The 27,880-nt window shown below is 37.7% G+C and overlaps 5 protein-coding genes across 5 annotated transcripts; 2 read left to right on the plus strand and 3 right to left on the minus strand.

Annotated features, from left to right (window-relative positions):
• The first annotated feature begins 576 nt into the window (after positions 1-576).
• LOC116198636 (auxin-responsive protein IAA33) lies at positions 577-2,102 on the plus strand. The gene is made up of 2 exons (XM_031528831.1): positions 577-1,329; positions 1,783-2,102. The coding sequence occupies exons 1-2, from the start codon at positions 602-604 to the stop codon at positions 1,874-1,876; spliced, it is 822 nt and encodes a 273-aa protein (XP_031384691.1). The 5' UTR covers positions 577-601; the 3' UTR covers positions 1,877-2,102.
• An 8,237-nt stretch (positions 2,103-10,339) lies between these two features.
• On the minus strand, positions 10,340-12,942 carry LOC116198822 ((DL)-glycerol-3-phosphatase 2). Its single transcript, XM_031529076.1, has 6 exons — positions 12,540-12,942; positions 11,869-12,093; positions 11,588-11,648; positions 11,335-11,482; positions 11,096-11,175; positions 10,340-10,674 (listed from the first exon to the last, which is right to left on the minus strand). The coding sequence occupies exons 1-6, from the start codon at positions 12,742-12,744 to the stop codon at positions 10,542-10,544; spliced, it is 852 nt and encodes a 283-aa protein (XP_031384936.1). The 5' UTR covers positions 12,745-12,942; the 3' UTR covers positions 10,340-10,541.
• Positions 12,943-17,353: 4,411 nt separating this feature from the next.
• Positions 17,354-19,102, plus strand: LOC116198821. The gene is made up of 2 exons (XM_031529075.1): positions 17,354-18,632; positions 18,778-19,102. The coding sequence occupies exon 1, from the start codon at positions 17,639-17,641 to the stop codon at positions 18,542-18,544; it is 906 nt and encodes a 301-aa protein (XP_031384935.1). The 5' UTR covers positions 17,354-17,638; the 3' UTR covers positions 18,545-18,632; positions 18,778-19,102.
• A 3,906-nt stretch (positions 19,103-23,008) lies between these two features.
• On the minus strand, positions 23,009-25,393 carry LOC116198820. Its single transcript, XM_031529074.1, has one exon. It carries the CDS (start codon positions 25,086-25,088, stop codon positions 23,199-23,201), a length of 1,890 nt encoding a protein of 629 aa, XP_031384934.1. The 5' UTR covers positions 25,089-25,393; the 3' UTR covers positions 23,009-23,198.
• A 981-nt stretch (positions 25,394-26,374) lies between these two features.
• LOC116198823 (histone H4) lies at positions 26,375-26,967 on the minus strand. The gene has a single exon (XM_031529077.1). The coding sequence runs from the start codon at positions 26,839-26,841 to the stop codon at positions 26,530-26,532; it is 312 nt and encodes a 103-aa protein (XP_031384937.1). The 5' UTR covers positions 26,842-26,967; the 3' UTR covers positions 26,375-26,529.
• Between the last annotated feature and the right edge of the window lie 913 nt (positions 26,968-27,880).

A 27,880-nucleotide genomic window follows, 5' to 3' on the forward strand; every position in this document is an offset into this window, starting at 1 on the left:
TAATTTAGATCGATTAAAGAAAAGTGAAATGGCATCACGAGACAAATAACATGAACCCTCCCGACATTTGTGCTCTCTTACGGGCTTTTCCCTATAAATAATTATATGTATATGTATAATATATGTTCTGTCTCCAAATACCACTTCATGTATATCATATCCCAGTCCCACACGAGCGGTCATCACACACAAACCTCCTCCCAAGAGATAAAGAATATTAGAACAAATTAAATTCACTTCTTGTTGCTACATTTAATCCCGACCACAGACCGACCTCTTCTAATTTTCTCCTCTCTCCCTGTAATATATATTATTTTTACTCAATTTTATTTTATTGAAATCAAGAGATATTCTCAATCAATAAATAAAAAATCTGATCTCTATTTGATGTTGACTTAACTTGATCGCATGATATATTCAATGAATTTTTAAATTCATATATTATAAAGAAGTTTATCCACGTGATGCGCGGATTGCCACTTTGCTAAACCTCGAGATTATAGTATCATTCTATGTACTCTCTTGTTATATATATTATATTATATATATATATACATACACATATATTAATGCCGGCATAACTTCATGTAGAAACTCTTCTATGTCCATTTTCCTCTCTCTGTCTCTATCTCTCTCTGACCAAACCCTTTTCAGTTCTCTTTACCTACACAGAATCAGCGTCTCTCTCTCTCTCTCTCTCTCTCTCTCTCTTTCTCTCTCCCCTTCTCGGGCTAAGACACGATTAGTTCATACAAAAGAAGGAAGCAAAGGAAGGGAAAAAGGGGAATTGGTCATGAACAGCTTTGATTCCCAGAGACAAGACTCCTTGAAAAGAATGAGACCATGGCACGGCCAAGCCCATCATCATCATCATCAACAACAAATCTCATCTGCAACCTTCCTCTCCAAGATCATGATTGGCTCCTCTCCTCCTCCTCCTCCTCCTCCCCCACCTAATCCTTTGGGGCCTTCCCCCCGTAACCCCAGCTTCAAGCTCCAACCAGCTGGTGGTGGTTTTACAGGCAGCCTGCAGCTTGATGAGGATAAGGACCTCGTCTCTGCGGTGGTGCCGCCAGCAGTCACGGTGGTCCTCGAGGGTCGCTCGATCTGCCACCGCATCAACCTCCACAAACACGAGAGCTACCAGAGCCTTGCGAGGGCCCTCAGGCAGATGTTCGTGGATGAAGAAGCCGATCTCAGTCTGGATGCTGGGATGGCAGCGGACGACAAGGGGAAGGATCTCGACTTATCCAACGCAATACCGGGCTACCTTGTAGCCTATGAAGACATGGAGAATGATCTTCTTCTTGCTGGTGACCTTAATTGGAAGTAAGTTCATTCATTAATTAGCTAGCTAATTAATTAATTTCTCTATTATATATATATATACACATATAACCAGCTAGGATTTATATATGTGTCTACGATCTCCCTTATATATTAGCGAGCCAGAGCCTAGAGCGTGGTCCTTTCTCTGGCAAGCTCGTGAACTTTTAATTTCTACGTACGGCAATCAAAGTATACCTTTAACAAGAATTTTTAATTAAACATAATTTCGAATGTTTAATTTACTTTTTCGAAGGTATATATATACATACGTGTGGTTCACCACATTAATGAAAGTGTTTTCCGCATAAATAACTCCTCATCGTTTTTGCAAATGAAAAACCCTAACTCTTTTCCTATGATATTCCCGTCCAAAAGTAATAGAAGCTCGGATATGTTACAAACATCTGACTATTCCAAACATGTACACATATATAATGGAACACTCTCTCTCAGGGACTTCGTACGAGTGGCTAAAAGAATTCGGATACTACCAGCAAAATTGAACTCAAGGAAGGGTCGCAGCGGAGCTCAGGCCATATCTAATTGAGTTATTAGGAGCAGATATTGAACGGGAGAACCAAATATTGATTTGTCAAGAAATTGGGGGTAATTATATTATTATATTTAACTCATAGTTATTGCCTTAGTGGAGATGCTAGCTCTTTTTTTCTCCGTACGACTGTCATCAATTACATTTGTAAACCTTTCGTTCTATAGTCATGGGGTCGTATCTAATTAAATGAACAAAATAATTCCTTTTATTTTCGGGTGAACTAATACTTCCTTTTATTAATTATTAATTATTAATTATTAATGAATGAGCAAATATTTAGATGATGAAGGGAATTGTTTATTTTTCACGAGAAAATTTAAATGATCATACTTCATATTAATGTGGCGAGAAAGAATCAATAAAAAATATTCAATGAAAAATAATTATGACAATTATCCGAGTGATTACCACAAATTTCTCTATCTAATGCAATTTAATTAATGCTTCCTCATCCCACGTAGCGAAGTAGGATTATTCAATAACTTATCATTTTTCACATTAATTTTCTACTATTTTAATTGCTTTACTAAATATGCTTTTTCTAATAATGGAGTACACCACTTGTCCAGAAAATATATATGGCAGAGCATGTAAACAGAAAGGAATTTTTCACTAAATTGAATTTAACAAAAAAAAAATAACGATTTCACTAATAACCCTTATTTATTCCTAAGGGCTTGGTTGCTTAGTAGACGAGATTTAAAAGTCCTCGCTCCAAATTTATAGTAATACATTTTTATATAATGATCGAGATCACTTAATTAGTCAGGATCCACTAGACTTCCAGATATCAAAGTGCACATTAAAAAACAAAATCACTTAATTAGTAGATTATTCACTGATGTTTTTTGGCCAAATTGTCCATTTATTTGATGTGAAATCTTCTAGCTTTTAATGTCTAAATATATAACAAGTACAAATTTTCCTTTTAACAAAGATGCGGTGTTTTGAGAAGGAGGGTATAGTGTAGTGGCTAACACCATCGTCTGGTAACCTAGAGGTTCAAGGTTCAATTCTCATCAGTGGGACTATCTGTGTCCCTTTATTTAGATTTCATTTCCATTAATTGTACTAGGTTATGAGCCTCCTATTATAATCGAAAAGATGCGGTGTTTTTTATGTATTGTACTTTTTCTTTTGGATCTATTAATACTTATACAAATACCAAATCATATGTAATTCTCAAGCGGTACTGAATTTGTAAATTTCTGATGTCTAATTGTCTTCTACTTATCCATATATAGTTAGATTTCTCCATGCTAAGATACATTGTACACATACGTATGCAAGCGTTTGAACTATAAACTATAATAAATAGAGCCTTCATAAGTAACCGAAAAATAAATAGAGCCTTCATGAGGTAAATATAATGCTTAATAATTTGTTAGGAGGAACTGCACTTACATATTTTATAGCTTTAAATTATAGGGCACAGACATTTTCCTCGGATCTCGTACATAATAGTCTCCGATTTCACATTAAACTATCATAAAACTAATTAATAAATTTACCCATAAAAAATATATATAATATATAGTTAATTGTTTATAAATGATATTGGCTGTTCAATTTACATGATTTGATACAAGTATATAGATCGACGGATTACATGATTTGATATACGTATATAGATCGACGGACCTCTATATTGTCTAATTATCACAGTCCAAGTACATCAGATATTCATAGTTTTATAGATCATGAGACGTAAACTTTAGAGAGGAAATGCATGCGTCCTACTTGAATTTTATGACTTAGCATGACACGTCATTTCAAGTACACTAACATAGCGATTTATTACAAGTAATGAATAACTATATCATGTGGACAGGGCCGGGGGAACTCTCTGATATGTGGGTTGAGGGTGATGGGTGGTATGGACCAAGGTTTTAATTAGGGAGGTACGTTTAGTTAAGGGGGTATGGACCCTCTTCCTTTAATTTTTATTTATATAATTGTTGGGTGTGGTTTGTTCGTTTAGGGCATATGTGCATGTGTTGTGTTGTACTATGTATTGTCAATTATAATGTGGCTTCAAAAATAAAAAAATACAAAAAAAAGAATGTAATACTTATTCTTTCTTTTGGGCTATATATGGGTATTCAAACTTTTAATCTCTCCACCGATAATTCATGTAATTAATATATTAATTCATGAAAAAAAATTCCCAATATGTGGGCTTGCATGAGTGTTGTATACTTTGCATTCTTTCATCAATTGAATGAAGAACCAACACTTATCCAGAAAGAAAAATTGTGAAAAAAATATATGCTAACGGTACAAATGCTAATCCGAGTTCATTTTTCAGGTGAAAAATCCAAATGATGAACTTTGGGAGACCATGTAGTTGATATTCAACGGTTAATAAAATAAATTCATGAAAATATAAGAATAAGATAGAATTTAATAGCTTCTTGAAAAATCGGACCACTAATAAGACATGTAAGTATCAACTCGATCGCTCATAATCAAAGAGCATCCAAAAATATTCTTGGTTAACCTTATATATAGAGCATATATTTTTCAGAATAAATCAGCTTAGTATGCAAAGAGTTCGTATCTATATATGTATGATTTACGGTGGAATTCTCATATGTTTGTGGTTATACGTACGTTCTACATAATTCGTGGAATTGATGTTGATAAGCAACTACTTTACTGTGTAACTATCACTAAACCTCCATTCCGATTGACATGATGTATGCAAATTGACATATGCAAATATGATGCTTCCCTCATACAAATTGATCATAATAATGAAAATGTGTATTCTATATATATATGCCACCAGTAATATTAATTGGTGGTCCAAATTGTCATCATGTCATAATGTCATGGTTGGCCGGTAGTGTACTGTATAATGCCCCCTAATCAATCACCAATTCGAGTTTGCGGATGCAGTTCGATGGCAAATAACCACCAAAATTTACATCCAATCAATTTGAAAAATCTCACACGAACTGAAAATTTTATTATAATAATAATATCGGATTAGATTTTTCTTATTTATAGACCCTCGGTCAAACACATACATCTATTAGTAGATAGATATGTCTAATGATTTGTAACTTATTTGTCCTCCAACTCTTGGCGTAAAGAGATATCTGTTAATTACCCTAAAATACCATTACAAATTCACTGAATTAATGAGTTATAATCAACTGTAGTGAAAATTCAAGATAAGAATCAACATAATACTTAAATATTACAAGTTACAAAATAATTTTTTAGATAAAAGAAATTCAACATAGAGTAGCAAAAGCAGATGCAGATAGCCAATACCGTACTGTGGACAAAATTTGTTAAACTATTAACAGAATTTTACGTTAATTTCTCTTTTATTATTTTGACATGAGAATAATCTTAATTAAAGGTTAATTTTAATAAGAGCACAGTCTATGATTCAAAACTTTTTTTTTTTTAATGAATAACGGAGGTTGAGGTCATCTAATAATATATCATTTTCATCTAATAAAATATCTAATAATATATCACATATTAGGATGCTGATATTTTATATAGATAGTAAGTGATAGATCACGATATGTATATCACTTGACTTGATCGCACATCATAATCAACATCTTGATCATTAATTCGATGCATTTTCATTGTATTCTGCAGTGGCACCTCACGGCACGTTAGCATTTATGTATTTATCATCATGTGTGTAATAAAACTCTGGGCTGCATGCACTGTTTAAGCAATTAATTTATTAAAAATTTTATCAAAAAATAAAGTAATTTTTATGCTACTTAATACGTCTCAATTAATTAAAAGAACCTCCTGTGTTTTTTCTGTCGTATATATTACATTTATGTATAAAATATCTACTATATCGATCACAATCCAATTTAATTAGTTCTATTAAAAATTGAAACGATTATAAAATGTGCATGCATATAGCTCGTTTGTACATCGGGGTTGTTTTTTATCACCGAAGTGAGAAATAAATAAAAAATAAAAAGATTCAGAAAGAGACGATAATTAATTGAAATTGGTTGTAAATATATATGGTGTAAAGACTAATTAATAATTCGTGGGTTTGACAAAATTTGTTCCTCTGCGAAACGACGCACAGCGCAGACAAGCTACTCTACCGAACCCCTTTTATCATAGTTCCCACTGAGTAATGTCCTTAATTATGTCCCTCCAATCCATCCATCCATCCATCCATCCATCAGAATCCATATAATTCAATAAACGCCACCGCCACCGGTTTCTCCCTTGTAAGGATGGATTTCCTCATATTCATCATGTTAATCGAAGACTATATATACATATACATATATATATATATATATACATATAGACACCTATCTTTAATTAGTTGTCACCCATTATCCATATGATACACGGTTCCTAGCTCCATTATATATTGGCCATCATGAATGAACGTCTCACATAATTAATAAGATGCCTTCGTTAGCTAGCGCACTCAATATTCTCGGAACCATAGAGAAGATGATCACTTGACTGCATCCACCATGCATCCATCGTTTATGCTAACCTTCAATATTATATAAATACACAGTTCATACATACTTCAGCCTTCAAGTAATTATGACCTCTTTTTAACCATATATACACATATCAAGTAAATCCTATTAATTTAGTTTTATTTTATTTTATTTTTATAACGATGAGTTTATTCTCCCAGGCCCCATGAACACCTCTCAAGTTCATGAATCTAAGTAAGTGCATGTGCAAATATATGTGTGAATGGTCTCACCAAAAGTTATGCGCGCAATAGAAAAATCCTATTAATTTTAATATTAGTTCAAACCAGCTTCATATTCCCGATGGGCTATATCTAGCTTAGCTAGATCCTATATCTGGATTCCTTAACGGCAACCACACCATATATTGGAATAAAAGAAGCCATTGTGCTATAAATATAAAGGACTACTACTTTTAATAAAAGGGAGGGGGATTGAAAGGCACAGTAGTAAATGTACGCAACTGTAAAATCCTATAGATCCATCCTTTTTTGGGTCACGTCCAATTTAATATAATGCTCAAACTGGTAGATAGTTTGAGCAATAATGTTTGTATAATTCCATTTTTAATTATTGAAACTTTAACTTGGGGCACTTTCTACTACCAATCTATAATGTTTTTTATTTTCTTGTTTTCTTTCTGGCCGATTATTTTCCAACAAATGCATCTTCATTATCATGGACCATGTATATGGCTACTGGTAAATTGAGTATTGCCAGATTCGTCAGCCGTCCTAGCTAGCGAAATAAACGATAAAGTCAGTAGCAGCACCATGTAAGATATAGATTAGCGAGGTTGGGATCTAATCGATTCAACCAATATTCAGAATGTAACTTACATTTTATATATATGTGTGTGCATTTTCTTCCCTTATTTTCTTTTTTCCTTCTAGGGTTATGTATATATAAGGGAGTAGATGAGGAAAGAAAGAAGATGATGATTTGTTGGCTTCACATATATGTTCATGCACGTTTTATTTATACCGCAAATTTTCTATTATATATTGCATGACTATATATATATATATACAGTATATATATATACACGTATACATACAATTATTAGCGATAAGAGGTCGGTGTCAATATTAGTAGTTGGTTAGTTCAACCAGTTCAATACTTATTTCCCTTAAGCAAGTCTCGGGTTCGAGTCTTGTGAGTTTAGTTTGGGAGTATTGTTACTGATGGAGAAGTACCGAAACAAATTTACTGAAAAATAAGTGTTAATTTTAGAATAAATTAAAGTATTTTGAATAAACTAATTTAAAATAGTTGAAAGTAAAAAAAAATAATTATTAATACTTGAAACAGGTTAAGCAGAGTTAAATTTTATGAGGACCTATTAACCTGCTTAAGAAAATCACGTTTGCAACCACAATTTTGACCCAAACCGTGGTTTCAAAAACTCTCACTAAACAGCAATTTTACTGAAAATTATAAGGAAAAGTGATTATGAAACCTTCCACCACACTCCCAAACGAACTCTGAATGGAGAAAATACATGCTAAGAGAGTTTTACCACTTACTAGACTGACCCGACTTGACTTGATTAGTTGGGACACAATGAGGCTTTCGAATACCAGATGTACCCGAAAAAAAAATTAGTTGTGCTGAGATTACTTATGTACGCTGGATCCCGCGGTTTAGATCATTAATTGTATCGGATTAATTATTGAACACAACATATTACTAGCTGGAAAACTTATATATATATATATATATATATCATACATTCAATTCAAACTCAAGGACTACAATTTAATTTGGTGATCTAAAAATATTTATGAAAGTCAAATAATAAATTGTATATATGAGTTAATCATGTAAGCTGATTTTCTACCGAAAAAAAATCATGTAAGCTGATTCGATTACTATTATTTTTAAACAAGATCTTAAATTTGAGTCTTGCAAATAGATCAAGAAAATTCACGATTTGGAGAGATTTACCCTTGAGCGGATCAATTCTACTCGAACTTGGATCACATATTTAGGATTCCTTGAGCTTTCGAATATCAGACGGTGTGCAAGAAAGAAATTATATATATGGGTTTCTCTCATTATCTACTCTCGTTCGCTGTCCTTTTGCGTGCATGATTTAAAGTTAACAACTTGTGATGAAAATTTTCCGGGAGGCAGACGCTATTATGTATAGTACACTAGGAATCGCCCAAATTGTCATATTCCTAATTAGATAGATAGATAGATACATGTCACAATAACTATAACAACAATAATTTACAACTTAAACAGTTAATGTTGAAATTTCATGAATAAATATAAAGAGGTCACTCTCCCTCAATCTCTATCAATACACGTCAATATCTAATAACATTTTTTTCTTCTTCTCTTGTTTAGTTTCCCCGTTTAGAAAGAGAAGTTCAATATATCTCAATCTCTGAACATATATATAATAACATTTTTACTTAATTAAGAATATTTGATTTATATACATAACACGATACACTGTAAGTCATGATCTATTACAGACTAAAAGAGTTTTTCGAGTTCTCTTAGTTGTTTTCTTCAGTGCCAATCCGAAAGAGTTTCCATTGCGAACATCCTCTATTTTCAGGTTTCCCCTATATTTAATTGGGGAAGTTTAATTTTATGGACTCGATGAAATTAAAGGGTCACTTTCAAGAAAAAAAAAAAGGAAGGACTGGAGAGGTCAGCATCTCGATCGGTGCTCACGTGTGGTTTTCCCTGTAACGGTGGGCAGCGGCAGCTTTGATTATTTTTACATTTTCCATTTTCCCCATTATTTTTTTTAAAAAAATTCATTATAATATGTTGGATAATGGATGGGAGGAACCAAAAGGCAAAAAAAAAAAGAAGAAGAACGTTTGAGTTGTTGTAGTTGCAGCAGCAGCGTGTCTGTAGCCAATCCGCGCGTGCACCGTTTGCTTTGCTGCAGGATTTTAGGGACAATTTTGCAATTCGCATGCAGATCTCAATTTTAGGTACAGTTTTCCCTGATCTCAATTCGTTCCTTATTTATTTATTTCATGGGGTGGTATAGTTTTCGGGGGTACCGTCTCCCCTTTTTTCGCTATCTAGCTGTGGTTTTGATAGGGATGCAAATGCTTAAACAGGATCAAGTCGAATCGATATGGATACATTCTTTTTAAGGGTGAAAGATAGAATAAAACGATTACAACCACATGCATAAAAATAAATGGATCGACCATGCTATTGCTTTTTGTTGACTTCCTTCTTTTTTCTTATATTTGTAGAATACATTGCATGGGGTTGGAGGGGTTCCCTTCCCTTCCCTTCCCTTCCCTTCCTTCCTTCACGTATATCTTACGTAACTCAATTTTCAATTATTTTTCTTGTTTCCTTTGCTCTTAGTATATCACGAGAGAATGTTAGAAAAATGTCACAGTCTCACATCATGCCGCCATTTTTGGCATGTTTCCCCACGGTTTGAACTTTTTGAGTAATGATCAATGGTAATGTCCAAAATAACAAATCAATGTTATCTTTATGAAAACCAAATAAATAAATAAATAAAAGGAAAGATTTGCTGCAGATCATCAGTTGAGGAGCTCATGACTGTAGAAATCACTTCGGCTATCGCAAGCAATGCGTCGAGACTTAACTCTTACAACTGTTCGCTCTGCATATGGGCAGTGGTCAAGATATAGAGATTGGGCTGGTTCTCCGAAACCAAAAGTTTCTAGGTGCTTCTTGGCCCAAATTCACTAGTACTTTGGGTCCGCACTCATGAAAATGGTCCATGCAATCTCACAATTTAGTTTTACCAGAATCTCCAGCAGCTAAAGAGCTCAAATGCTTCCTTCAACTTCGTTTTAACAAAACTCAAGGAAATAAATAAATAAGTAAATCGAGTTCAAAATCGTTGTGCTTTTACCTCTAGCGTGGAATTAATTCATCAACACATGAACCGGGTTTCAAGCAGCAGACGTTAAATAAACAAAAAACACGGACACCTCAATAAGAGTGAATAATGTGCTCTCCTCATAATTGATATATCCACTATCTTTGTTGCCTCAAGATATCGGCAATAGCGACAAATTCGCAAGAATGACACTTGCGTTAAATCCCAATGAAGTTGTGTCTTAGTCAGTATCAGTCGTAGTAACGGCACTTGCTGAAGGAAGAGAACATTTGAATATCCAAACTCATCAAACCGGGGATCAGCTTTGCTTATCTTCAAATGGAGGAAGACCCCAGTCAGTTGGGTTGAAATCCAATAGAGAACCTAGAATTTGATCTGCAGTTTCATGGAAGGAGCTATCGAGCCTTGGATCTGGAACCATAACGACATACCTGCTTGTGGACATGAGCATTAAGAAAGAAAATTAGCAGCCGACTAATCCTCTAAGATCCTTGTTTCACAAGCCTAAATGACTAGTTGGAGAAAAAGCCTTCCTGTGTTTACTCTAGTCTCTTGCAATGGCATCCAACAATTCAGAATCGAGAATTGACCAATTCCAGAGTTGAATAGAAGTACAGAACTCAAACCAATTCCAAGCAAAACAGTTGCACCAGACAAACAAGTGCAAAGGGAATCTTTTTAAGAATGTTGCAGAATGCAGTCTCTTGATAAAATCATAAACCAGCGGATGGCAAATGATGCAAACATAAAGCATTTACCCACTTGTGAAATGCATCCCTCTGAACACCTGTAGTATAAACGTATGCTTGTATAGTCAACATATAAAGAAACTTTTCCAGGGAATGTACTTACATTCCGGCATTTTTAGCGGCATTAACTCCAGAAGGTGCGTCTTCAAATACAAGAATATTGCGTGGGTCAATTGGGCTACCCTGTAAATCCGAAACCAAAAAAAAAAAAAAAAAACCATGATAAATAAGAGAGTGCAAATCCTGCCTTTTTCCTTTTCTCTGTTGAAATGCCCGCTGAGAAAGAAATGAAGTGACCAGAAGCAGAGAGAGGCAACCCATACAGCATCTGAAGAGTGATACCTCAAATCTTTTTGCTGCAGCAAGAAAAATATCAGGTGAAGGCTTGCCCTGTTTGACTTCGGGATCATCACCAAGCACAACATGATGCATCAACGAAAAAAGTTCCCCATGCCTCTGCGTTTTCAGCTCGAAATGCCTCCTGTGGGAACTGCAGTACAGAAGATACAGGGGGGAGAGAATCACTATACTGCGTAAAGTCACGCACTTCAAGTCCCATAGATAGTCTTAATAGACATAGATGAAAAAATGATACCCGGTAGCCAAGCAGATTGGTACTCCTTTTGCATGAAGATGTCTGATCAAACGACTTGCCCCTGCAATTGTTGACATATTGCAAATTTGTAAAACGAACTATTAATTCATTAGGATTTAGGACCAGAAACCCAGCCAGATCAACTTCCCAGAAAATACTCAGAAGCGCTTGATCAGTAATGATTCCTCACCAGACAAAGAGAAATGTTTTTATATGAATGATTTCTTGTACGAGCCTAAAATCCTAAGGAGCTCCTGAGCAGAGCATGTTACAAATTGTACCTGGCATTAGCTCGCTTGTGGGGAACATGGTCCGCAACATCTCCTCTCTTTCTACGAGAAAATCCTCAGCTGACAGAGAGTCGCTGATTCCAGTCTCTTCAACAAACACCCGGGCGGCTTCTATCGCTTTCTTCCCCATCATCTTTGCCTTGAGAGACCAATCAAATGTTTTGTTGTATCTCGCAAGTATAATTTCCTGAACTTCTGTATAGAACTTCTCGGTATCTGAAGGAGACAAAGACAACCTATCACAAAACTGAACCTCTCTAAATTCCGACGAGCGATTCATTTCAAATCTAGAGATTGATAAAGCACTATTCTTCCGGCCACCTCATTGACAGAACAGGATCTTGCAGCCCCGTCCGTCATCTATGCATTCCGTCAGAGTACAGTCACCATCTTTATGAAAACATGACATGACAATGTCGAAGCTGAATTTCAACGGCAATTCTAGGAAACGCGAGCTACTACTTAAATGAATCTAAGACAGCCAACTTGACAATCTCAGTAAACTCACAGCAAGCAAGGAAAATCAAGATTGCCCGTCGGCGAGTATCAAATGCTGCGCCACTAACAGAACCAAATGCTATCGTTCGAAGATTACGACAACTGGGAGTGGGGACAGAAAAATTGAAGCTTTACAAGTGGAGCGTTGGAGCTGAAGTACCGACCGAGCAAGAGACCGTCCATGTCGAAGATGACATGAGTGATGGATCCTTTGGGGGCCATCCCGAACTCGAAGCGGGCTCTGCGTAGATTTGGGCGAATGGGGAATTGGGAGAGATCGAAAGGCGAGCTCTTGAAGTCGAAGATGCTCTTTGTTTGCTGCTTTACAGGCAAGAGGCTGCAGCAGTGCCGAATCAGAACGCCAAGCATTTTTATTTATTTTTTTTTCCCCATTTTCCAAACAAATTTCTCTATTTCTTTTTCTTTTTTATTTTAAATTTTAATTTTCTTCCCCACACATGGCATCGGCCTGTAATTGCTATCGGGCATCGATCGATCTATTAACTGATTGGTTTATTGCCCACACACATATGACATCCAACTCCAAGTAGATTTTGGACTCTGGAATCGGCCCTCTCCGGCCGGCCGTTAAATTAGCTTTTCTATGGCGTAGGTTCGTTCCACTTTAATGTGCCGGTCATTCATAGAGGGCCGATGCCGTTCCGCGAGGGGAAGTACTTTTCCACCTTTAACAGGACACGAGGATACAACGTGTTTAAGTGTAAGGATACGGATCGATAAGATCTTTATATGGAGAAATGAAACTTGGAAACATGGATTTTGAATTTCTCCTCAAAAGGTATGGATTGGTAGACATTAAAATTGTCCCCGATCGGGACATAGTGAAAGAACCTTGTAAGGAACTACGCACTAATAAGTCCCCCTCGAGCGAGAAATAGTCTAATTGGGCTCTCAGTCTCGGCAATAGCATGAAATTAGATTAGATGGTTTTGTTATGTCATTCGTTACCAAAATGAGATAAACTATTGAGCCGATTCATTTGAGGAATGGGAGGAGGCTTTAGCCCATAGCCGGTGCAGTTGTGGGGCCCATAAAGTATTGGGCTCTCCAACAGTTGTCCACTCACCACCACCTTATTATACATACATACATACATACATACATACGTGTTCAGCTCCAGAGGCAGCCGGACGGATTTTATGTCCCTTTCCATTTATTTAGCGATAAAATTATGAGGTCTCCTCTCCTCAATCATATGATGATGATGAGACTAATTCTCATTTCGGCATCAGATCGACGTCCGATTATGCCTATATAACAGCAATTCATTTTCTGCATGACTAGAACAAGAGATATTGGAATAGAAAGCGATTAGGAGACAGAGGGGGAAAAATTGTGATCAAGAAGAACTGGAATTGGCGTACAACACATGCAGTTATGTTTCTTGTTTTGGGCAATTAGTTCCCTAGCTTTCGAAGGATATCGGCGTGTGGTAATCGCTTACACTCCGAGCAAAGGAAACCCCGTGTGTTGATCTATACGTGCGTCCTGACCATTTCGTATTCCTCCATTTGACATGTCCTAACCATATCGTACTCCTCGGTTAGGCACTCATCATTTTCACCATGTGCCGAGAGATAAACCGGATTCCTTGTTGCTCTAAGGATATAATTTTGCGGTCACTAGCTAATCCCACATTGATGCTGTTATTTATTATGTCCTTTTTTTTTCTTTTTTTCTTTTTTTCGATCATATAGATATCCTCGGAACTCACGCTATATTCCCATATATACCTAATGTGGATCGACATCTCTCGTCTTATATATGCCATGAATTTCAAGCTCAGCCCATAAATGTACGTACATCTAACATAATAATCTTTTCTAAATTACAATAATCGTGTGGTTGCCAGAGAGCGAGGCACGCAGTGCCGTATGTACATGTCGAGTCAAGCGACAATATTCACTAGAATTATTTCCACACGGGTTCTTATTAAAATGAAAACTAGACCCAAAAAATATAGGGGACAAGTAAATTATGTTTTTACCACCATATTATGAGTTTAATTTAATTATAAGCTCCTGTATATCATGTGTTGAGATATATGTAACCCATAATTATTGGTGAATCACTTCATTATACCTATATATGAAAGTCTGTCGCCAGCTGCCAGAAATAAATTTTCTGGCTCTTAATTATTTGAATTTTCCTGGGAATTGCATAATTTTGGAATTGAGATCCTCGTGAATGGAATTAATATTTGTACGGGACAAGAAAAAGATAAGCTGCAAATTTAATTGAAGGGTGCGGATACATGTCCTTTTCCATGTAGCTGCCTGCATTAACAATTTTCCTATTGATAATAAAATAAATTATGTTTTATCATTTTTTTTCTAGAAAATGGCCAATATATATGTTCTTCTAGAATATATATTTCTTCTAGAAAACATAGCTAACATCATTTTTCAACAATTTCTGCAAGTGCTCTTTAAACATAGCTAATATCATTTTTCAACAATTTCTGCAAGTGCTCTTTACACTTTTCGTTTACATAGGATCACTGCAAAATGCAAAGTTAAAATCAAATCCATTATACATATATATATATACACACTTTGATTTGATAGCCCCTTTTCCCCTCTTACATTAATTTCACAAAAGCAAAGCACCTGACATACCTAAAAAGTTAATAGAGAATATTTATTAAGGTAGTGATGACCCTAATAAGTGCAATCCTTTTTTCTTTTTCTTTTTTTTTCTGGTGAATAATTTGTTTGTTTGATCGATCAATCTTTAAAGATTAAATCAACCATCCATGTGTATTATACATAATACATCATTTTTCGGTGTTGAGACTAGTCAGATATGATACGGGTTTGATTCAAAGTCTTTTTGAGTTAATTAATTAAACCCGGTGATTAATTCAAAGAACAAATTCAACTCTACCACATGAAAGTGTCATAATTTTATATGCATATATATAAACATATATAGATAGCAGCAAGAGATTGGTTTCGGAGACACCCAAGAGATCAGGTTGACTGTTTTATAGGGCAGCCATCACTATTAGGGTAAAAGGACATATTAATTGATATTTTTGCCGACCCAAAATTGACTTCTCCTCCAAATCTCCAAGTTCCAGCTAACTTTTATTAGTGGCCAAAAGAAAAATAAAAAAAATATATTTTTTTTATAAGCCTATAAATTTAATACAATGAAATAAAAATTTTGAATAGCTTTATTATAAGAATTGAAAATTATATATATATATATATATGTTAGTATTGAACGAAAATATATGTCACTGTACTATATATGTTTTTTCAAAAATAAAAGGGCAAATTACAAAAAAAAAACCCAAATTTTATAAAAAGTCTCAGTTTTGTCTTGAATTTTGTTTTGTAACAAAAAAAACCATAAGTTTTCTAAAATGTCTCAATAATGACCTCCGTTATAACTTCCGTCAATTTTTGCTGCCGATGGTGGGTCCCTTTGACAGTGCACGTAGGTCACACATAAGCAAAAATTGACGGAAGTTATAACAGAAGTCATTTTTTAGACATTTTAGAAAACTTATGGTTTTTTTTTACAAAACAAAATTTATGACAAAACTGAGACATTTTATAAAATTTGGGTTTTTTTTTATAATTTACCCAAAATAAAAACATATTTAACTCCCCGCCTCTAGCCATCGCTAATATCCAAGAGTACCATAAAAAAATACATATAAATTCATGAATTTTTATATTTGTATCATACATATCACCAACCTTTTTTTAATGTAAAAACACGAGCTTTTGGATTTATATCTCAAATCTATCATGCAATCTATTTTTCTAATTAATTTTAGCTGGTATGTCATTAGCATTTTATGTATTCGAGCTGTTGTGGCAATTCCACCTCAACAAAATATTGAAAAAATAGGAAAAGCGTTCAAAAACATTAAAAACATTAAAGAGAACAATTTTAAAAACAAAACTGACTAGAGCTTGCCTGGGGCAAGCGCTGGGAATGGGAGCTTTGCCAGCGGCCCTCCACCTTCAGGGAAGAGGCCGTTATAAACCACAGAAGGCACCAGTATCCTCGTCTTGGATGGGGGCTAGTTAAGGCCGGCAAACACCACACCCTTGTGATTGCACCCCAGATTAGATCAAACTCGGGCAAAATCGCAAGGGTGGGAGCCTCACCGGCACTCATCTCCCGAGCGCCATAAACTTTATTCTCAGGCTAAAGGGGACTGTTGGCAAGGCCCCTCTTATGATTATGCTAAGACTTTGAATTTGAGTCTCACTACTATCAAGAATCCTAGATTTCACGTGAAAAATATAAAGAAAAACCAAAGAGTTTATAAGAAGTTTGGATCTCGCATCATATCAGCTCGAATTTTTAGGATGTATGCGGCCCAATCCCTTATGATTGAATATTTAACATGATATTAGAGTTAAGCCCAAACCTCACACCAGCGTCCGGTTTCAGCTCGACGCTTGCTAGTGTGTTGACTTCGCGTCTTATCCAATTTAATCCCGATTCTGTATCCATGCCGATTTAATCCCGGTTTTGTATCTACGCTATGCATGAGAACAGGTGTTAAGGATCATAGATCCCACATGAAAAATATAAAGAAAAACCAAAGAGTTTATAAGAATATTGGGTCTCACATCCTATTAGCTTGAGCTTTTAGGATGCATATGGGCACAACTCCTTATACGCTCGTCGGATATTTAACATGGTATACTAGAGCTACGCCCAAACCTCATGCCAACGTCCGGTTTCAGCCCAACACTACACATAAGAGCGGGTGTTAAGGATCCCACATAGAAAATATAAAGAAAACTAAAGAGTTTATAAAAAAAATTTTGATTATCATACAAGAGTGTGCGTCACTGCGCTATAATTTTTTTTGAACTTACTATTAACTTCCTGGTTGGCAAATAAAAGGCATGCTCCGAAGCACCCTCCCTCGCCACTTCTCTCTCTAACATCATCATTTACTTATAAGACCCCACTAGCTATGCATACACGCACGTTATATGTGTATATAAATAATATATTTCCTCCAATCTACACGAAGCATTTTTCTCTAGAAATTCACTCTCCCATTCGTCTCCTCTCGCTCAATCTTTCTCGGCATGATATATGCCCTTCGGGGCCTTGTTCCCTACTTTAATCTCCTCCAGTGCGTTAAATCCCTCCAAAAGGCAGGCAGGTGGCAGCAACAGCAGCGCAGGCTGTGTGCATTGCTACAAATTAATAAAGCCATAACCATCTACTGTTGGCGCTCTCTCTCTCTTTCTCGTTAGTTATGGAAGATCTCTTCTATTTCCAGGATTATCATCAGGAAGAAGAAAAAGAAGCAGTAGAAGAACAATTAGAGGCAGAGGAAGCTCTCTCCCTCTCCGACCTCCCCCTCGGCTTCGACAGTGATCCCCCATCCATTGAGACACCCTACAATGATCTCTCCAACCACCCAGCTCGCCGGTCTTCTTCCCAGCCACAGGATTTCTTCGAGTTCTTGACCGACGTCGATCTCATCAGCTCCGACCACATCATGTGCTCAGCCGATGATATCATCATTTGCGGGAAGCTCATCCCATTCAAGGAACCACCCGCCTATAGCTATCGCTCTCTGAATCCCCATAACCCTTTCGCTGATGATCAAGAAAACCGCCAACAAGAGGAGGAGGAAGAACCAAAACAGGTGCAACGTAAAGCAACATTAGGGCTTCGGAGCCGGTCAGAGTCATCCTCCAACTTGCATAGCATTAACGCCCCCGAGTCCAAGCTCACAAGGAACAGTCGATCACTGGATTACCGGAAGCTGCACAGATTCTCCTCACCGATGATGTCGAACTCCCCAGAAACGGTCAATATGAACTCATCCTCAGTTAAAAGTTTTGGAAAATTGGGCGATGTTTTGGCCAAGAGGGCAACAAGGCCGAGATGGTATGTGTTCATGTTCGGGATGGTGAAGTTTCCAGCAGAAATGGAGCTTGAGGACATCAAAACCCGTCAGCTCCGCCGGAACCCAACCACGTTGTTTGTTCCGACAAATGAGACGACAGAAGCTGCCACCAGAGGAGGGAGGTCCTCGATGAGCCGGAACAAAGGGTCTTGGAAGCTACTCAAGGCGTTAAGTTGCAAGGACCACACAAGCGTTGCGGTCACGACACCTTTTGCCTGTCTTCCCCAGAGCGAAAGTTTTGCCTAAAAATATTAACTATTGCATCGATGTAAAGAAAGATATTATCTATCAACCGATCGACAAACTCGAGAAAGTACGCAGATCACATATGCATGTACGTAATTATCGAAATATTTTTCACACTCATATATACATATACTTATTATTGCATATATCACAATAGTATATATGTATGGATCAATGTATTATTGTGTGTACGAGGTTTAGTTTTAGTCTGTTAATTTTATTTTCGTGGGCAGAGAGGAGCCCCCTAGACGAAACTACCTCGGAGGTTGTGGTATCGGGCCAAGGAACAAAGGGCAAATAAGTCAAAAAACAAAATTGGAGGATGTCTTGAAGGAGTGGGAACTTGCTAGTTGCTAGCAGTGGCCCCTGGCCAGGCCAGAATATACATCAAATTAATGATTTCTTCACATAAAATGGAAGAAGACGGAAAGGAAGGCATTGTATTTTTTTTTCTTTTATAATTGAAAGGAAGGCATTGTAAAGACGCGGCTCTTGTACCTCTTTTGTAATAGTAATAATAATTGAAAAAAATCTGACAGTCGGTTGGCTTTCTCTCCTTTTCTTTTCTTTTTTCGATCAGTCTTCCTCTTTTTCTTTTTCTTTTTTTTGGGTGAAAAGACAAGTCTTCCTTTGGTTTGGCTTTTGAGTGGTGAAAGAATGGAAGTTTTTTAGTTTTGTTTGTTAGGTGAGAATGAGATCGATGAGATTATAGATATATGCCCAGTAATGAAAATCACGAGAAACTCGAAAGTGACGTGATGCGTGCGTGTATATAGCAAATTGTTCTCATATAATTTGTTTGCATTGATCGTCGAATATAAATATATATATATATATATGTATGTATGGCTTGGTTTTTTCTCTTTTTTTTTTTGGGTGGAATATGTATTTATTTATTATTAGAATTCGTGATGTAATGCATAGTAATATCAGTTTGGATTTTTGTTTTTGTTTCTCTACTCTCTCTCGAATGAGTTACTATAGACAAAACTGGACAAGAATATATATAATTGTTTTTCCTTAGATAACAATTTGTAATCTCATCATCATATAAAATTGTTTGATTTATTTAATGAGTTAATTAAGTGTGAGCTAGCTAGCGCGGATTTTGCAAACCATGGATAACAGGTGTACGAGAGAAAACAAAATAATATAGTAGCTATAGGCTTTTTTATAATTGATATAATATCATGCATGTTTTGACTTTTTAAAATTTATTTTTAGTTATAATTATTGTAAGTCCATTCATGGTGCTCCATATTGCATGATATGATTATTTGTTTGGACATTGGATTTTTACTCGTTGGTTTAACTTACAAACAAAGGGAGCCTCTCCATTTGCCAGACAAGACTCATGTCATGGCCAATTGATATGATACGATATGATAAAAAAGGCGAGCAAATTGACCTTTGTCAATGATGTCAGCTCCTAATACAAAAGTACATCTACGAACGAAAAAAATGCACCCGTTGTACGTGTATATAAGTAATCACTGCAAAATACTGTCAAGACTGAAATGCAACTGCTTACTGCGGACGAGGGTATATATGAAAATGCCTTATGATTCTATTTGGCCTACACTAAACATAATGTATAATCATACAACATGGTTACTTGAGACATGTGCAAAGGTTAATTATTATAGTTTATTATGAAACTGATCCTTGAAACTTAACGAATAGGGAGCTTCCTTTGGACAAGGCAGAAGCCAAATTATGTTCTCTGGGGGCCTGTCTTGCTGAATCACGAAGCTAAGCTAGAAAACGTGAATTGATGATAACTAATAGATATATATGCTCATGAGAGCTTATAATAAAAGATATATAACAATGAAACAATTATAAGTTATATCGAATGATGATTATGTATAACAATGGAATGGTCGGTAAATATATATGCGAAAAGATAATAGCTAACTATCTAGCTCGCAATTAATTACTTCTCTAAATTTCAGACGGAGAATTATATGTATTTCGTAAGTCAAAGGAAGAAGAAAACATATATATAAAGTAGGCTTTTCAAACTAAACTAATCAATAAGGCTAATTAAGAGTGTTATGCAGAAAGAGGCTTTAATTAGTCTAGTGGTACAAGTTGCTGACTCAAAACCATGATGTTCCGGAGAAGTTATTGACTCAAAATCATGATGTTCCGTATTCAATTCTCGTCAGCGAAATTTCCATACTATTTCATTTAGTTTTTGGTATTCTCGTATTAGATCACAAATCTCCATAAATAAATAAATAAATAACTTTAAAAGAGTGCTATGTTAATTCATGATGCGCAATAATTTTTTATAGAATGAAATGCTTTTGTCAAGGGCAAGTTTTTATCATTATTCTTATTACTTTATTTCTATGCTCTGCTGTCGACCCCTTTCAATTCGGATTTCGGTGGGACTAGTTCAGTTTAGTTAGTTAATGGACAAAAAAAATGATTAATTCAACCAAAAAAAGCAAATTTTCATTTGGGATTCAAATAATCAGCACCTATCACGCTAGGAGAAAAATCTGCATGGGCGATGACGATGACGCCGATGCACATGCAACGCCCAACTACATAAAATTTGTCTATTTTGTAAGACATTCACACACCCAATATTACTAGGGTAACTTTGCAATGATAGTTATTTCCATGTGTTCCGTCTGTAGCTGAGTCAACAACAACTGCAGAGTCTCATATTTGATAGAAGCTACGAAATGAACAAAAGGGCTACTGAAGTGAAACCGATAATCGATTTTACGGAGCCTCTTAAAATCACTTTGCAAGATTACTTCCATAGCTGCTATTGAATCGACTAGAATTGATGAAAACACAGATTTGATCATCCATTCCACTCGGCCAATTCCTACAGATAAAAAACATCGGCCCCTATATTCTAATTCGATCTCCAACGAATAACCGAAGAGTCCAGTACAATACTAGTTACTAAAGATACTTGTCATTCGATTCGACGCCATTGTCTTATTGTCATGTGTGTTAGGAGTACTGCAAATTGGCTTCAAGGACTTGGCCGCCTTTAATGCTCTGGTCTGCTGCCAAAGCTGGCTCGAATGGAGGGTTGTGCAGAATTCAGACGCTCCTTGCTCCGCTATGGGGTCAGAGTTCTAAAAGGCATACGTATATTACCCAAGGCCAAGAGAAGATCTCTTGACAGCAAAGAAGGGAGATAGATCTTCATGAGGATGGACAAACCTGTTGGAGCGGGAGGGGAGGGGAGTTGTTCTTAAAGGAGGGAAGGCGGCATATAGGTTATGGAGAGGGGGGGTAAAGGTATGAGGATGATCCATGGATAATACATAGAAGAAGATGGGGAAGGTAGGGTAGAAGAGGAGGGGAAGGCAAGAAGATATGGAAAGTAAGCAGTCTTATTGAGCGGGATCTGACTTCTTAGTGCAAGGCATTTAATTAATTGCTAACAGAGCAAGCAAGAACTTGCATAAATATGCCAATTAGTAGATAGAAGCCTTAGAAGTGACAAACAGAATTATGTGGCCACAGAAGCAGGGATTGTGGCAGCAGCAAAAAGACTGGAAGGGAGAAATAGGAGGCGGAGTGGCAAAAGTTGTAGCAGCTGACCAGATTGAGGTTGCAGTGGCAAAGGCAATAATGGAAGGAACGAAAGCTTATGAGAGAAAAGGGTTGGCAGAAAGGCTGCAGGCAATCCTAGAGACAGACAACGCGACAAGGTGCAGAAAAGGATGATTCATGGCGAATAAGTGGGGCGGTTGAAGGACATACATCAAGCAATTGAACAAACAAGCAGAACCCACAACAAGGTGGGTCAGGGTCTTATAATCCGCATCCATCGCTGAAAGGCAAGATTGCCCAAGGCATTACATAATACAGTTTTTCAACCTCGTGGAGATCAGGACCTAGTGAAAATCCAGAAGTGGGCACTGGGTCATCAAAGTATCTACTGCACCACATCAAAGGTTGGAAAGCAACAAAATCATGCCAACAACCAGACTATCCAGCGAGAGACAACTATCGTAAAGCAGGGATGCATGTGATACCTGGAACAATTTTCAAATGACTAGCAGATTCCTATGCATGATATTAAAGTTTGAAATTCTACAGGAGAAGCCAAGAACTCTGCAGAATTATAAGCCTGGGATGCCGATAAAGGTGGCGTACAGGAAGTCCTAAAACATCTCCAATGAATCTCAAGTAGAATTCATCTAAATCTCTCTAAGAAATCAAATTTCCAGCATCCAGAAAGGCTCTAGGTAACCAGACCTTAAGCATTCAAACCATGTTGCCAAGGCTCTAAAACATTCAGTTATAGAAGTTCAACAAGGCAAAACTTCGCCAATGACAGACGGCTCCAACACTAGTTAAAACTTCCAATTATCAATCATGCCGACATGTAAACTAAATAGTTTTAGCAGCACTTCCACTTTAACATCAAAAGTAGCATACAAATCAACAGACAGACCTGGCAGATATATACTGCTACTGAAATGAGAATGATAACCAAGTACATGCATCAAAAGCAGGAAAAATTGATCTTGCATAATACAAAAGTTAAAAGAGTGCAAGCCCGCATGGAAAGAAAAGAATGCCTAACTGCACATTCAAATTTCACACCCCTAAAAGTAAACTCATACATTGTAATACAAAAATCTATATGGAGATCAATTTTCAACATTTTTCAGTTACACATATAAACTCCACTCTCATACTTGTGACTAACCTCGTAGAAGTCCGTGCTACCTTCAGAGGCAGGCCGTAAACATATACCGGACAATGAACTAGGACCCTGCCAAGAGAACTTCACGTAACCAACGACCTCAATCTCTTCACCCCCATCCTCTGGGCTTGTATCCACTGGCATCCTCACCCTCAACTTACCTGGAGAACCAATGAGAGGAATCTCTGATATGATCCACTTCAATTCCTTCTCAGACCTGTTCAATATAGCTTTTGGCGAAACTTTCAAGAGCGTCGGGTCAACAGGCAGTTTAAGGACAAATGTCACGTCTTTCAATGGCGCTGGCAATTCTGGATTTGAAACATATTGTATCATCACAGAGAGTAAAGTCCCACTGTGCCGTTGCATGAGACGAACCCTTAAAGGCAAGGGAGTCGACTTAGGCAGCAAACTGTACTTCAAAATGGGAATCGGTTCATCGGAAGCTGCAGTCCTCACATGGAACAGGCCATTGCCAAGGCTACTAACGCAGGAGTTCTGCATAATGAAACGTTTTACCAGGCTTGTGCCTTCAACACGGAATGAGAACTCGGTCTCCTTATCACCAGAAGTTTTCGTCGGGAGTGTTCTGAGACAAACCCGTCCCATCAAACCTACTCGAGCAAGCAATGACTCCCTAAACTCCGCGCTAATCTCTTCGGAAATGAACATCTCAGGACCCTTCATCTCAGTTTTCTGCACCAGGTTCTCAAGAGGGGCTTTTCCATCTGCAGCTGCAGCCGCTTTAGCTGCATCAGTGGCATCTGGACCCGTCTGCAGCAACTCCAGCCCGCCAAGCCCTTCAGATTTCTTAGCCTTGGTAGGCCCTACAAACTCGGATGGGTCCAAACCACCACCCCAGGCCTCACTAAACCCTTCAAAGGTCTCCCCTAGTGAAGCCTGCTCATTTCCAAACTCTATTCCACCATAATCACCCTCAAAGCCCTCAACTCCAATGTGGGTAGATTGCGTGGCCTCTGCAGGGGGTAAGGTCGTTACCTCGAGCCCTGCGAGGGCCACTGTAAGGTCTGCGGATGAAGAATCCTTATTCTTCTTAAACCCACTTACCAGCTCTTCGGGCTCATTCAACTTATCACTAGCCGCGAACGGGTCTTTAGGTCCTGCAGCCTCCTCTTCGCCCTTGGACTCTTCCTGCTCAGCTGGGGCAGCTGGGGCAATAGTTGCTGCTACCTCATCGCCTGTAGACAGCGTCTCCGGAGGCAGCTCGAACCGATTAGCTGAAAATGCCTCGACGCCAGCCACATGCTCGACAGAATGTGGTTCCAAGGCAGGCCAGCTGTCGGCCCCCCGGATCTTGGCCTCAGTGTCGAGGGCTGAGTGAACCATCTTGGCAATTCCCTCGCCGTGCATTGAGGAGAGCATAGCAGAGAGGCGGATGGAGCTGACTCCACGGAGGACGATGTCAAGGGCCATGTAGACCTCGGCGTACTTGCGGGCTAGCTTCTCAGGGGTCACGTCCACTCCCCTGCAAGCGGCCACCACGACGCTGACTGCCTGGTTCACGAGGTGGATGCACTCGAAGACGTTGATGGAGCTGTCCTGGTCGGCCGTCGTGATCCCCAGAACGTAGATCGTGTTGACAAGCCTGTAGATGACGCGGTAGCGGCTCTCGACGCCGACGATGAGCTGGCCGCTGGAGGCGGCGAGAGGGTCGTCGCCAATGAGGTCGGGCTGGGGGTCGGAGGAGGGGGATTTGGAGGAGAGGGAGAGGCGGGTATGGCGAAAGGAGGAGAGGGCAACGAGGGCGCGGGAAGGGGGGAACCATTCTCGGGTTTGGAGGAGGACGTCGGGACCGTTCACCGGTTGCAGAGAAAGGGCGAGGCACGACATCTCGAGGAGTCAATCCTCTTGGGGCTCTCTAGGAGATGTCCGATCCGATTTGACGACAAATTGATCCCAGTTGGCTTTCGTTTTGGATCTGGAAATGAGGAATTAGGAATAAAATTCCTTGTCAGTGACGGATAAACTCCGACAAGACACACAGTGAGGGTTTCGGATCTGATAGTGAGGAAGTGATAGAAGAAATCCCCGATCGGTGAACGGAGTTGGAAGATCAGAGACGGATCGGGGAAGAAGGGGGGGAGAGAGAGAGAGAGGGAAGGAGCTCAGAGCTCGTCGAAGGAGGAAGACGATAGCGGAGAATATGGGTCGGGTAGAAGTACCGGTCCGAACATCAGGCACTGACGACCCGGCCCATTATTTTTCGGGCAAAGAGCCCAAACGATGTAGATGGAAATGGATATTACGTACCTTCGTCTCATCCCCTCCTGGACTGGATTTATCCATCAGGCAAGTACTTGAACTCTCAAAGCAGTTCTTAAGCTCGTTTAAATTGTACTCGAGCCTATACCCTCTGCCGTATAATTGAGGTGAATTCGATTTGAGATCGGTTGACGTGAAAGACAAGCAATTATCTCAAGGATCATTCAAATTGAGATCAGTTAAACATGAAACATTTGGCTTTATTCTGGTTTTCGAATAAATGATTTTATTCTATCAAATTCAATTCTACTCTTTCCTAAATTCAACATTACAATCATTTAATAACAATTTATACTTTTTCGTAAATAATAATTTTTTTAATAATAAATTATTTATTAACTTTCACATTTATTTATATATATATATATATATATTGCCATTCATTTATATATTTATCACCACTTATAATCATTACGCAAAATCAAATCGAGAGAGCTTACATGATCCAACTCGAAAACCACCAAACGCAAGCAAACCAATTATCTAGAGGATCATGATGCAGCTTCCACGCATTTTGCTACGGAGTCGAAGTGAATGGTTAGTTTTATGTACCTGTGATGAGAACTAAATGGTTACCAACCGTCCATGTACTATTATTGGTTATGGAATTGCACTGATACTAGGATATCTATCCATCATCTTCTGGACTAATTTCGAATTGGTTTTACTGACATCATCATCTACATCTTCTTCTTCTTCTTCTTTCTATCCAGGACAGGAAGAAACAGCCTGAAATGACTTAAGAGAACAATTTCTAGCTGAATTCATCACGGTTGGTAAGATCAACCCGGGTGTCTAAAGAGGTCAGAGCAGAACGTTCATCAATCGGATTCCATGAAAGGAGAATGATACGGTAGAAAAAGAAAAGGACCGAATGTAATTTTAATCATTGCAGAAGTTTTTCACATTTCAGATCAAATGTCAGCTACTACAAATTTGAACAACCCTCCCTAATTGTTGTCCATGTTCACTTTCCCATCGCGAGAGTTCTAATAAATCCCTTTTAACCCTAACCGCCGAACCCGTACAGAGTCCGGCCCTGCCTCTTCAGAGCGTAGACCACGTCCATGGCAGTGACCGTCTTCCGGCGGGCGTGCTCCGTGTAGGTGACGGCGTCACGGATGACATTCTCCAGGAAGATCTTTAGGACCCCACGCGTCTCCTCGTAGATGAGGCCGCTGATACGCTTGACGCCTCCACGGCGGGCGAGGCGGCGGATAGCCGGCTTGGTGATGCCCTGAATGTTGTCACGGAGGACCTTACGGTGACGCTTCGCTCCGCCCTTGCCCAGGCCCTTGCCTCCCTTTCCTCTTCCCGACATCTCTCTTTCTCGCGGCCTCCTCCTTGCTAGTTGCTAGCTAAGCTTAGAGGGATCGATTTCAGATTGCGAACTTGGACCTCGTCGGACTCCTGAAAATGTGTAGACGCTCCAATTATTGCTTTCAGATTTCGCGCTTGAGTTTATATAGGGAGAAGTGTTGCTGCCTTGACCGTTGGATTAGATGGCGATCCGTGGCAAGTTCCAGTCCCTGTAATATCTGTCGTTGGATTTGTTTCCTTGAAGCTGATAGGTTGCAACAGCGGTTCCGAGGATTGCGAATTTGCGAGTTGACTAACACTTTTGTTTGATATAATAATCTTATTTTATTCTTTCACAAATTCAACAATATAACCATTACTATTTTTTTTTCTAATATTTTTTTCTCATATTTTTTCTTAATCATTTTTAAACTTTCAGTTAATAATATTTTCTCTCATACTCTTTCCTAATCACTTTTAAAATCAAATTTTACTAATAAATTTTTCATCTAATTTCACATTTATATATACATACATATGTATAGCCTCACACATCAATATATTTGTCAATACTAACACTCATGCACAAAATTAAGTTGAATTGGATCACTTAGCTTGTATTTGGTTTTCAAATTGGATCGTGATTCAACTTATCTTGATTTTGCGTAATGATTACAAGTGTTAACAAATGTATGGATGAGTGAGAATACATATGTATGTATAAATAGATATGAAAGTAAATGGATAATTTATCATTAACAAATTGATTATAAAAATGGTTAGGAAAATGTATTTATTAAATGGAGAAAAAGAAAAAGCAGTAATGATTATAGTGTTGAACTTAATAAAGAATAGAGTTGAGTTACGTAAAGTAAATTTTTTTATTTAAAAACCAAACAAAACCAACTTGAAAACCAAACGCAAGCTAGCTTTGTTTGATTTAAAATTTATTTTTAACTGTACTCTACTTATCTTTAATTCAACAACGCAATTATCACTTTTCTTTTTTTCTTCAAATTTTTTAACCATTCAATTCAATTTTTAATATTAAATTATCTCAA

Source organism: Punica granatum, chromosome 3 (genome assembly GCF_007655135.1).
Source record: "Punica granatum isolate Tunisia-2019 chromosome 3, ASM765513v2, whole genome shotgun sequence".
NCBI lineage: Eukaryota > Viridiplantae > Streptophyta > Magnoliopsida > Myrtales > Lythraceae > Punica > Punica granatum.